The sequence below is a fragment of the Ascaphus truei genome, chromosome 4 (genome assembly GCF_040206685.1).
Source record: "Ascaphus truei isolate aAscTru1 chromosome 4, aAscTru1.hap1, whole genome shotgun sequence".
Taxonomy (NCBI): domain Eukaryota; kingdom Metazoa; phylum Chordata; class Amphibia; order Anura; family Ascaphidae; genus Ascaphus; species Ascaphus truei.
This window is the reverse complement of record NC_134486.1, coordinates 226,953,023-226,964,772: the sequence shown is the minus strand read 5'-3', so window position 1 is coordinate 226,964,772 and position 11,750 is coordinate 226,953,023. Positions and strand designations below refer to the sequence as shown.

At 43.9% G+C, this 11,750-nt stretch overlaps 1 protein-coding gene across 2 annotated transcripts; it reads right to left on the bottom strand.

Annotated features, from left to right (window-relative positions):
• Positions 1-1,336: 1,336 nt before the first annotated feature.
• On the bottom strand, positions 1,337-11,310 carry LOC142493251 (uncharacterized). 2 transcript variants are annotated; one of them, XR_012801055.1, is made up of 2 exons: positions 10,906-11,310; positions 1,337-1,523 (listed from the first exon to the last, which is right to left on the bottom strand). XR_012801055.1 is itself a non-coding variant. In XM_075596959.1 (2 exons), the coding sequence occupies exon 2, from the start codon at positions 3,804-3,806 to the stop codon at positions 1,896-1,898; it is 1,911 nt and encodes a 636-aa protein (XP_075453074.1). In that variant the 5' UTR covers positions 3,807-4,017; positions 10,906-11,309; the 3' UTR covers positions 1,536-1,895. The 2 variants fall into 2 exon arrangements, 1 of the variants encoding a protein (XP_075453074.1); XM_075596959.1 differs by lacking the exon at positions 1,337-1,523 and adding an exon at positions 1,536-4,017 and having other exon boundaries at positions 10,906-11,309.
• Between the last annotated feature and the right edge of the window lie 440 nt (positions 11,311-11,750).

Here is an 11,750-nt window from a genome sequence, read left to right as displayed (position 1 = left end):
CCTTGGGATACCCGAGGATACCCACAGGTGGTCTCCATAGGCCCCACGCAAAACCACGGAATCAAACCCTGAATGTAAAAAAAATAAACCTGGCCTATACATTCAATACATACACCCTCCCCCCCAACACCTACAGTACAATAATGTGCAAAATAACTATTATCCAGATATGGATAATAGATTAATTGCCCATTATTAAAAACATTAACTAGCATATACAAATAAATAAAGTACTACTGACCTCATCAATACGAAGTGTCCGACGCCAGCGCCTTCCTTCTCTTGCCCACACAATACATAGCCAAAACCAAGGCAATACATTGCAAGTACATTCAGATATCAATTAACCCCTTAAACACCTTATCGGATAATAACCGCAAAGGTAATTAAGGGGTTAACGATACCCACCCTTCACCCATGAATTTGTACTGTGGCTTCATCATGCAACTATATATACTGTATACTGTATATATACATACAGAGAGACAGAGACAAAGAGAGAGAGAGATACAGTATACAGTACAGTATATATATATATATACACACACGTTATATACACACCCATGATAAACCAATATACAGTACAAATAAATGTAGAAGGGTTATCAAAAGCACTGTCCTACAACCAAACACTTCTCCATACATACACACTAAATTAAAATCAATTTCCTTTAATATTCATAACTGATCTCTCAATCTAAATCATCACTAAACCTCTGAAAAGCCATTTAAACAACTTACATTCCAATATGTACATTCCAATGATGCCTCAATATCTATGCACCATATACATTCTGCAAATTAATCAACCAAGTAAACAAAACTCAATTAGCAATCATTATTTACATCCCTAAACAATTCACACTAGATCCCGAACAATAAAACCATTAACAAATTCACGCCTAGAGCAGAACAATTAAGCCTTTGAAAAAATATAAGTACCGACAAAAATACAACCTTTACAAACCAAGCCTATCCCTGACCTTCCTCAAACACACAATACAATACCAAGGAATACAGTACATCTATCTAATTTTAAAATACTTTAAACTCACAATAAAGCATACTGTAGCAGCATACACAAAATAATTTAAAACACATCTAATCCAGCTTTTAAAACAACATAATTTCTTACCCTGTACTGTACTGTACTGTGTGTATATATCTCTCTAGACATATATACATACATACATACAGTGGCAAGAAATGATATACTGTTGAGGTTCCCTTCTCAAGTCAGGGTCTCTGCTCAGATGTGGATTGCCAAATTAGTATAACACAGGCCTGGGTGCACCCCGGATCCCAATAAATGACACACACAGAGTCATGTATCAGTTCCCTCAGGCTCCGCAGCTCAGACTGACGTGCCGAGTATATGTATTACAGAATATATAGGCAGACAATACGTTTCAGTTTCGTTTCTCTGTAAATCATAGACTTTAGTTTCGTTTCTCTGTACCAGCTGAATTCACAGGAAACCGAGAGTTAGCAGACAAAGGGCTCCTGGTTGAGTTTCGATTTACCTCAGGGAGAGAGAGAGAGAGAGACTTATTAGCTTATATAAAAACATACTGCGTTATTTCCAAGCCTTGCAATTAAAGCAGATTCAATATGGCTGAATGCATACAAAATGGACGAATAGTTTCTTATAATACTTTATTACCTTCACATTCCCCCCTAGACACTAAAAGGACATTTTGTAGGAAGGGGTCTGTCCCTAATTTCTATTTCTTGTGCTAGAGTCCCTACCTGAGGGTGTTGGTCAGCTGTTCATGGGCTTGTCCCATCCCCGACAACTTCTGGCTCGCTAAACTCGAAGACCTACAGTATACACAAAAGGGTTCCCTGACCTCAAACAAACACACTAGGGTCTGGGATTCTAGAGTGGTCACCCCTTATTCGAGTTTGGTTGTACTGTAATTGAACATCTTGGGTGATTTCTGCAGTGGTATATCTTCCAGATCAATATCGTCTTTGTTGTACATTACCATTGTGGGTATAACCTCAGATCCGGCCTTCTTACAGAGACCCTTACAGCACGGGATAACACAGAAGACCACTACTGCCAGAACAAAAAGTATAACCAGGAGAAATATTGCCAGTTGTGTCAACCATTGTCGCCAGCCAGACAGCCACGAGAAATACTTGTCCCATGGGTCTGTTATACCAGAATTTCTTTTAAGTTCATCAGACAAATCTTTCAGTTTATTAATAGCTGTGGTAACCTTACCGTCCGGGCCTGTGTTCCCGGGAATATATGTACAGCACGCATCTCCAATCATATGGCAAACCCCCCCTTTTTCTGCTAATATCATATCTAAAGCCATTCTATTTTGGAACGTCATAGTGGAAGTGGGTCCAAGTTGGTCAGCTAGGCCTTGTAGCGCATCACGGGTGTAATTCACAAACCTTTGTTGATTATAATAGATATAGTTAATCCAATCTACATTTTTATTAACCGTGACTAGGGGCATAAAGAATGACTCAAACCCAGCCTTTACCTGATCTCTGGCCTTAAACTCATCAGGAACTCCTCTCGGTACCCCGATGGCATCTATATATACATGTGAGTCTAAACTTCCTGCAGGGGCTTCTCGCTTACTGACTTTAATTGGTGATGATAATACCTTAGATTTTTCTGTACCAACAGGGATTATATGCATTGGCATTAGAATTTTGGTCAGTGCACACTGACCTGTCCAGTTACCTTCAAGTCTGGTTCTTAATTTTAGATCCCCACATATCCAGTATATATCTCCTAACGATTGGACCTGATTCTGTAACTTAATACTGGGTATTTTAGAGAAAGTGTCACAATATCCTTGGGAGAAATTACCTAAAAACCTGTTGCCCTGTAGAGACTCATAGCAGGTATAGTTTCCCTTGTATACAGTGATTCCTTCCCCTGGTTTTGGGGTTTCTGTTGTGAGTGAATATTTTTGTTTCCAATCTTCACACTGGGAGTGATTGGTACTTGTATTGGTATATAGACTAATGAAACATTCTTCTGCATTGATGGGTATATTTAAAGGCACTGTGCCGAGATGGGGCCTAGCTGCAGCACAAACATAGCAGTTACTTTTGTTATATTTTTGAGTAGTGTATTTTATCCATTCCAACCAAAGGTTGGTGTCTGAAAAACCTGTTCCTATGGCCATTGTGTCTTGGAAAGAGGGACCTGCTGTGGCTATCATACCTTGAAATGTCTGAATCCGGGGGGCCATGGGGTTTTTCTCAATCTTGGGGGATTTTTGTGACATCTGCCAATCTTTAGAGTTATACATATCCTGAATTCTGAACTTCCCGTAAACTCCTCTTATACCCCCTTTCATCCAATTTCCTAGAACATATACACCAGCGTCCCCAGGGCTAGGGTTTTCTATGGTTAATGTGAGTTTCATTATTTCACCCGTCTTACCACTGACTAGACATGTACCAGTTTTTCGCAAGATCATTCGACTGATTAGAGACTTGCCATTTCTGTCTTTTCGTGCTAGGCCATTCTGTGGTTGGTATCCCCAATCTATTCCCGTGTTCCATCCCACTGCTCCCCAGTAATCACATTCCTGTCCCCAATAACTGTCTGTAACACATATATATATGGCTCTAGAGTTCGGAGTGTCTCGGTACATATTACACTGCCAATTGGTTGAGGAACAGCTGACAATATCACAGTAATCGAAGGAGAAGGTAGCTACATGAGTGTTGGATGAGTTATACCAAAACGTGACTGCCCCTTCATGTTGGGTGATAGCAATCTCTTGTGCCTCCCCCAAACCTAACAAACAAAGGATATATAGAATCATTCTTCCTTCGAAAGAGGTGTCGCTGTTCTCTTGCAATGAGATGCGTGGATCCAGGTAATTTTTCCTTGAATCTTGACTGAGGTGGGTGTGACTAGAGTTACCAGATGAGGGCCTGTGTATCTGGGATCCAGTGCGTGTTTTCTCACGTGCTTCTTTACATACACCCAATCACCTGGCTTTATCTCATGGGTTGTGTCATTCGTGCTGGAATCTGGAAGAGAAAGTGACACTGCAGAATGGAGATTAGATAACTCTTCACTTAATTTGATAACATAATATACCTGTCTATCATGCATTTCAGTGAGATTTACATTACCTTTATTATCCTTAATTCTGACTGCACTTCCAAATAATACTTCGAAGGGAGACAACCCAGATCTAACCTGTGGGGTGGTCCTAACATGGAACAAAACTATAGGTAGAAGGTCGGGCCAGGGGAGCTGACTCTCTTGGGTCATTTTTAGTAGAGCTGTTTTAAGGGTCTGATTCATCCGTTCAACCTTCCCGCTACTTTGGGGGTGATATGGGGTATGGAGGGCTTGTTTCATGCCCAGGGCCTCCAATATTTCCTTGAAGATATTGGCAGTGAAGGCTGGTCCTTGGTCGCTCTCTATTACTTCAGGGAATCCAAATCTGCAACAAAGTTCAGTGATTAGCTTCTTAGCAGTGATTTTCGCTGTCATATTGGGTACTGGGTAGACTTCGGGCCATCCTGAGAACATATCCACTACCACAAGTGCATACTCATATCGTCCTGACTTCGGCATCTGGATATGATCAATTTGTATTCTCTGAAAGGGAAAGTCTGGTTTCACAAGATGTTTTGGAGGTGTAGGTTCAGTTTTTCCTGGATTGCAGGTTTGACAGATGACACAAGCTTTATTCAGTTCCATCAAAATCCTTCTTATACCAGGTGCAAAGTACAACTTGTTTATTACTGCTAATGCTTGGTTATGTCCTCTGTGAGTAGGTCCATGTGCCCAGGTGGCGATTGCATGGTACATGTGTCGGGGCACGCAAATCTGGTCTTTAATTTTCCATAGTCCAGTTTGTTTTTCTTGTGCTGCCCCTGCCTTCTCCCAGCTCTCTTTTTCTTCTTTGGGTACTGTTCCTTGTTCCTTCTTCATCTGTTCTTGGTAAGGATCTATATCATCCATGGGAGAATTCTTCTTGGCACTTCTTGTAATTACTGGTGCAACAACTGTGGCTTCCTGCAACGCTGATGACGGTGGATTGTTTCGAGTCTTATCTTCTTGAAGGGCAGCTTGCTTGGCTGCTTGGTCCGCAAGGAAATTTCCCTGTGTCTCAGGTGTATTCACCTTTCCATGTGCTTTGATTTTGACTACCGCCACTTCCTTGGGTAGTTGTAGAGAGTCCAATAGTCTTCTTATGGCATCTGCGTGCTTGACCGGCGTTCCATTTGCTGTGATAAATCCACGATTAGCCCAGATGGTTTCAAAATCATGAGTGACTCCAAAAGCATAGGCACTGTCTGTGTAAATGTTGACCTTTTGACCTTCTGCGAGGTTACAGGCTCTTTCGACAGCAATTATCTCCGCTTCTTGTGCCGATATATGGCTGGGGAGAGCTTCTGCTTGGATCACTTGGTCGACTGTGGTGACGGCGTATCCGGTATGGAAACGTCCATGTTCATCAGCAAATCTGGAACCATCAGTAAAGAAGGATAGATCAGGGTTTTCGAAAGGCGTCTGTTGAGCCCGGGATGGGGTACCTTGCCGCTGCAGTTCTATTATACAGTCATGGTCTTCAGACTCATGGATACCCCCTTCCACCGGAATCAGAGTTGCAGGGTTTAGTACTGTACATTTCTTCAGAGTGACATTGTCCGGCATTAGCAGTGCAGACTGTAGCCTCAGTAAACGTTGCATGGTTAGGTATTTCGGCCTAGACAGGTTCAGGATAGCATGGATGTCATGCGGTGCTTGGATAACAAGAGGGTGACCCAGAACAATGTCCGCTGCCCTGTTGAATATTTCGAATGTTGCTTGTACTGCTCTGAAGCAGGATGGGTGCCCTTGTGATACTGAGTCCAATTTAGCAGAGTAGTAAGCCAGAGGTCTCATTCGGTTACCGTGTGGTTGTGCAAGGACACCGGCGGCGAATCCATCATTTTCATCCACAAACAGAGTGAAAGACTGGTCATAGTCCGGGATGCCCAATGCAGGGGCGCGCGTAACTAGGTCTTTTAGCGTTTGAAAGGAGTCTTGTAATTCTGTTCTGTGGGCTGCGTCGTGGAGTAGCTCTGTATTTTTCACAGCTTCATACAGAGGTTGCATATATTGTGATGCATTAGGAATCCATTGGCGGCAAAAGGTGATGAGTCCCAAGACCTGTTGTAGACCGCGCACAGTTGTGGGCATTTTTAATCCAGCGACTGTCTCGATACGGTCGGGAGTGAGATGTTTTTCGCCTTTAGATACACAGTGACCAAGAAAAACAACTTTTGGGCTACACCACTGTACTTTGGCTTCCGAGACCTTTGAGTTGATAGATGCGAGATGGACCAGTAGGGACACTGAGGCCTGTTCACACACTGGAACAGAAGGGGCACATATAAGAAGATCATCCACATATTGAAGTAACGTGATTTCCGGATGGGCTTGTACCCAGGGTTCTAGGCAGAACTTCATGGCCTGTGTGAACTGGTTAGGGCTATTCTGGGCACCTTGTGGCATGACAGTCCAGGTACGTTGAGTTCCTCTGAAGGTGAAGGCGAAGAGATACTGAGAGTCTGGGTGAAGAGGCACGGAGAAAAAGGCATTTGCCAAATCCAGGACCGTATAGGCCTCACAGTTAGGCGGGATTTGGCTAAGAAGAGTATGTGGGTTAGGCACAACTGGAGTTTCCAGAATGGTGGCGGCATTGATTGCCCTGAGATCTTGAACCAGTCTGAACTTCGCTGGTTCTCCTTTTGCTGTTTTCTTTTGGACTGGAAACAGAGGCGTGTTACACGGTGAAGAACATCTTATCAGGGCTCCTTTTTCTTCAAGCATCGCAATTTGCTGTTGAAGACTCTGTTCTGTTATAGACTTCAGTGGGTATTGTGGTACTCTTGGAGGTATAACGTTAGGCTTAAGTTCCACCCTTACAGGAGGGACTGGCAGACGACCAATATCATCCGGGCCTTGGGACCACACACTGGTAGGTACCTTGTCTTTCACCCACTGTGGGACAGGAGATGGAGGGTTCATGGTTAATATCTGCTGGAGAAGTATTGGGAGAGCGTGGAGACAACATGATGCTTCTTGTTCTTCTGGGCAGTTGGGATCATGCAATTGTACCCGTAATCCTGAGTCGTCATATTGCAGGGTGGCTCTCATGTGGGATAGTAAATCTGCTCCCAATAAATTAACAGGACAGGATCCAGAGACTAAAAATCGGGACATAACTTCTGGGAAAGGTCCTACATGGACTGGTACAGTGAGAGGAGTTTCGACTGATTGTCCTGTGATTCCAATACAAGTCATAAAGTCAGGGGAGAGGTCTATTCCTCTGGGTAGATCTTTGGCTGATATGACGGACCTGGCCGCTCCCGTGTCCACCATAAAGGATACTGATTCACCAGCAACTTGTAGAGTGACAGCTGAACCATTAGGGTAGGTGTGTTTGGATATAGCAGCCATGGTGGAGACGGGTTGGCCCTGGCTTCATTGTGGTGGTGGATCTGGTGGAGGAGGGTAAGTATCATGAGGATATGGTCTTGGAGACGGCAGTCTTTGTTGGATCTGTGCTTGCTGGGGCTGTAACGGCTGTTGGGGCTGTGGCCAGTTGGAAGGTGGCTGACTACACCAGGAAGGTGGCTGCTGGGCCTGTAATGGTTGTACGGGTGGGGTTCCTCTCAAATAATCTCTACAGTTCCTCTTGATATGTCCGATACGGCCACAGTGGTAGCATGGTCCTCTAGGCCTTTGTTGATCTGCTGCACGACCATTCTGATATCCCTGGTTTCCCTGGTACGGAGGTGTTGCTGTATAATTATCCTGGTACTCCTGGTACCCTTGGTTCCCTTGATACTCCTGGTACTGAGGGGCTGGTGGGTATAATTGGCGTGGTGGCCGCATTGGTACTTGAGATGAGGCGGTATATAAAACACCAATTCGATCATCCTCCTTTTCTTCAGGGATAGCTACCGCCGTCTTCTTCACGGAGGACTGTTTCTTCTGAAAAGCTTTGGCTATTGTGAGGGCTTCTGTGTACCCTAATGAGGTCATCCAGGGACACCCTTCTTGGACCGCAGCCCGTAGCTTGGGAGTAAGTCCATCCATAAATGCTGCTGCTAGCAGATTGGCTTGTAATTTATTGCTGGTGGAGAATCCCATATCTCTAAACATTTGGAGTAGTCTAGTATGATATTTCTCAACTGATTCAGTAGCTTCTTGGGTGACATCCTTTAGTGATTGAGTCTGCTCTGTGAGTCTATCCTGGGCCCATAGTTGTATTTGTTCTAGGAAGTCTTCTCCAGATTTATAGTCTGTGACGTCAACTATCCTAGCATCATTGAGGGATTTCTCAACAAGGGGCCAAAATGAGTCTCCCGCTTTTAACATGGTGAGAGATTTTAAATCGGCCCATGTTGCGGAGTAGTTCTGCTGAATCTGACGTAACATTCTATAAAAGGGCATGGGCTTGTCTTCCGGATCGGGGAGTTGCTGTAAGAGGGTGGAGCTTTGTTGGGGCGTGAATTTGATGTACCTAACTGCTCCTTCCGGAACGTCTTCATTCCACGGTTGGGGGACGGGAGGAGCATTTCCGTGTTCTGCTTTTACAATAGGAAAAGAGCGGACCGTGTCTGAGGTAGCACAGGCGGCTTTAAAAAGCAGTGGCCTGACAGAGTCATTGGCAACAAGCAGAATACTTTCAAGATTGAGGGGTGATTCTCTGATCGTACTGAGTACCGCTTGGACTATATGTTTGACACATTCTTTTATGGGATACCTGAAAAGACCACCAGAAATGGGAGGGAACGCTATAGTGCGTCTGGGCATGGCCGCACTATTGAGGCCGGAAGCATAGATTAGGGATGTCCGGACAACGGCTTGGAGGAGCTGTTTGGCTCTTTCTGGAGCATAGTCCCTATACACTGGCCCTGCTGCATGGATGATTAAATTACAGGGTAAATCTCCGGGCCCGGTGGCAGCTATACCCCCCACTGATACCTCTCCATGTTTCTGAATATAGATATTAGAGTCACGCTGTATGGCCTCACCCCCTTTCTCACAAATTAATTTAGCAAGGCCCCCATTATGTTGGAGCCTCCCATTTGCTGGATTAACTATCGCGCCAACCGACAAGCTAGTAATGTCTGCCTGCATCACTTTTACAATAATTTGACGGGTTGGGCCGCTAAATATACGTTCAAACAGTGATTCGGGTTCATCATAGGTAACAAAAGAGTCAGAATATGGTGGTGCCTGATAAGCTGGGGTCCCGGAGGAGGTTGCATCTTCCTCAGCAGGAGCCCCATTATCCATCTGAACCAGACAATCTTGCGGTATACTGGGATACATTTTAACAGGGTCGGCTGGTTTGGCTTTGGGATTATAATACTGGCCAGTGGGCGTGACTAAGGGGCACACAAGAGCCTCACCAGTTTTAATATCCCCTGGAGACTGACAAACTGGTACCGCTTATCCATTCCATCAGCACTACTTTTAAATTACTATTTATGTATTGATTTCACATTGTTGTCCTAGAGGGGTTTTCCTAGGACTAGTTTATTTAATAAAAAATTCTAGTTTAATCACAACCCCCACTGTCTGCGCTTCTCACTTTTTTCTTTCTTGTTGTTACGTCCACACTAGGGACTGGGGGTTCCCTATTATCAGAAGCTGCACTCACCATCGGGTTGTGATTACTTCAATTTTAAATTTTAATACTACATCAGCAAACACTCACTTGCACCGGACTGGTTCATGTCACATGCCTTTTTTGGTTTTGTTTTTGTTTTTGTGATATTTTTCTTTTTTATTTTGCTCCAGTGCCCATATTCAAATACCAACCCATTCGGCGCTTTTATACTTTTTTGGGTTTTTTCTTGTTAATATCGGGGGACATGGACGGTCGGGCGGCCCCACAATAATAACAATTTTCCCATGTTTTGGGATTTTGACACTGGCAACCAGAACATACCCAATAAGGGACCGGTACAGGGGCTGAGGGAGAGGGTCTACCGGTCGTCTGCGGGTATGGGGGTGGATTTCCCTGTAACATTTGGTCTTTTTCTGCAACTACTGAACCAGGGGTCACATTTTCTGGTCTCACATAACAATAACATTTCTTTTTTCTCTCTCCACACTCTATTTCTTCATAACCCTCTTTCTGAAGATCTATAGCAACACTCAGAAATTTCTCTGCATTTTCCCACATGCCTTCATCTTTCAGTTTCCCCTTACAAATTTGCATATTCGTTCTCAACAACTTCGGTTGCAATCTTCCCGTAGGGGGTAAATCTAACAGTTTGAACAACAATTTACATTTCGTGGTATACTTCTTTCCCTCCCGTTCTGTCACAAGAGTTACGGAATCCCGGGCACCAGAAGGCAAATCCTTCTTTAAAAACTGCGAGAACATTGTCTATTTTAAAAAACAACCTCGGACACGTGCGCCAATTACCGGCGGTACCTGGACTATTGAGCTTCAGCGATAAATCGACCTAGACGGGGAGGCGCGCAGGCAGTCCCCGGACCGTCACCTGTATGGACGATCCTCCTATTATCTATCAATTTATATCCTTACACACTCGGGATTCTTGAGTCTTAGTGACAAATCGACCTAGACGGGGAGGCTCGCAGGCAGTCCCCGGACCGTCACCTGTATGGACGATCCTCCTATTATCTATCAATTTATGTCCTAGACTCTTCCCCTTATTTTATAGTTATTCCGTAACCCTTATGACATATGAACATAAACCACACATCTGGCAGTCACAAGACCTTACAAACTATATAAATCCTTGGCGGGAACCACCGGACTCTATGGTCTTGTATAGATTAACAATACTGTTACCGTCAACCAAGAGATCGCCAACCTGAACAGACTGACAGGAATTCGGTAAAAATATATTCTGAATATATCTTACCTTGTCCTTAGAGGTTGATCAGGCCTCAATCAGTCCGGTCAGGGGACGGTCGTCCGTGGATAGAGACGGGTCCAGGATTGCTCCGGTGTCCCTTCACAAGGATCCTGCCGACTACGCCAACTGTTGAGGTTCCCTTCTCAAGTCAGGGTCTCTGCTCAGATGTGGATTGCCAAATTAGTATAACACAGGCCTGGGTGCACCCCGGATCCCAATAAATGACACACACAGAGTCATGTATCAGTTCCCTCAGGCTCCGCAGCTCAGACTGACGTGCCGAGTATATGTATTACAGAATATATAGGCAGACAATACGTTTCAGTTTCGTTTCTCTGTAAATCATAGACTTTAGTTTCGTTTCTCTGTACCAGCTGAATTCACAGGAAACCGAGAGTTAGCAGACAAAGGGCTCCTGGTTGAGTTTCGATTTACCTCAGGGAGAGAGAGAGAGAGAGAGAGAGAGAGAGACTTATTAGCTTATATAAAAACATACTGCGTTATTTCCAAGCCTTGCAATTAAAGCAGATTCAAAATGGCTGAATGCATACAAAATGGACGAATAGTTTCTTATAATACTTTATTACCTTCACAATACCACAAAAAAAAAAATACACATGTTAAAAAACCTTTTGAAAAAATTAACAAGTTAAATAAAATACATTTCTTTACTGTAGTTCACTTACCATTACTTGCCCCCACCGACTCCCGTTGCGCAGCTTACTCACGAACCAATCCACGATCAGGAACCCATAAAATAATAAACCACAAAATAATAAACATTAAACTAAAAATCCAAATCAATCCACGGGTCTTCTATCTGTAATCCATCTTCATCTGTGTTCTTCTTT

Excerpts from the sequence above, each read along its gene's own strand:
- LOC142493251 (XM_075596959.1), bottom strand. The coding sequence starts at position 3,806 with ATGATTCTATATATCCTTTGTTTGTTAGGTTTGGGGGAGGCACAAGAG.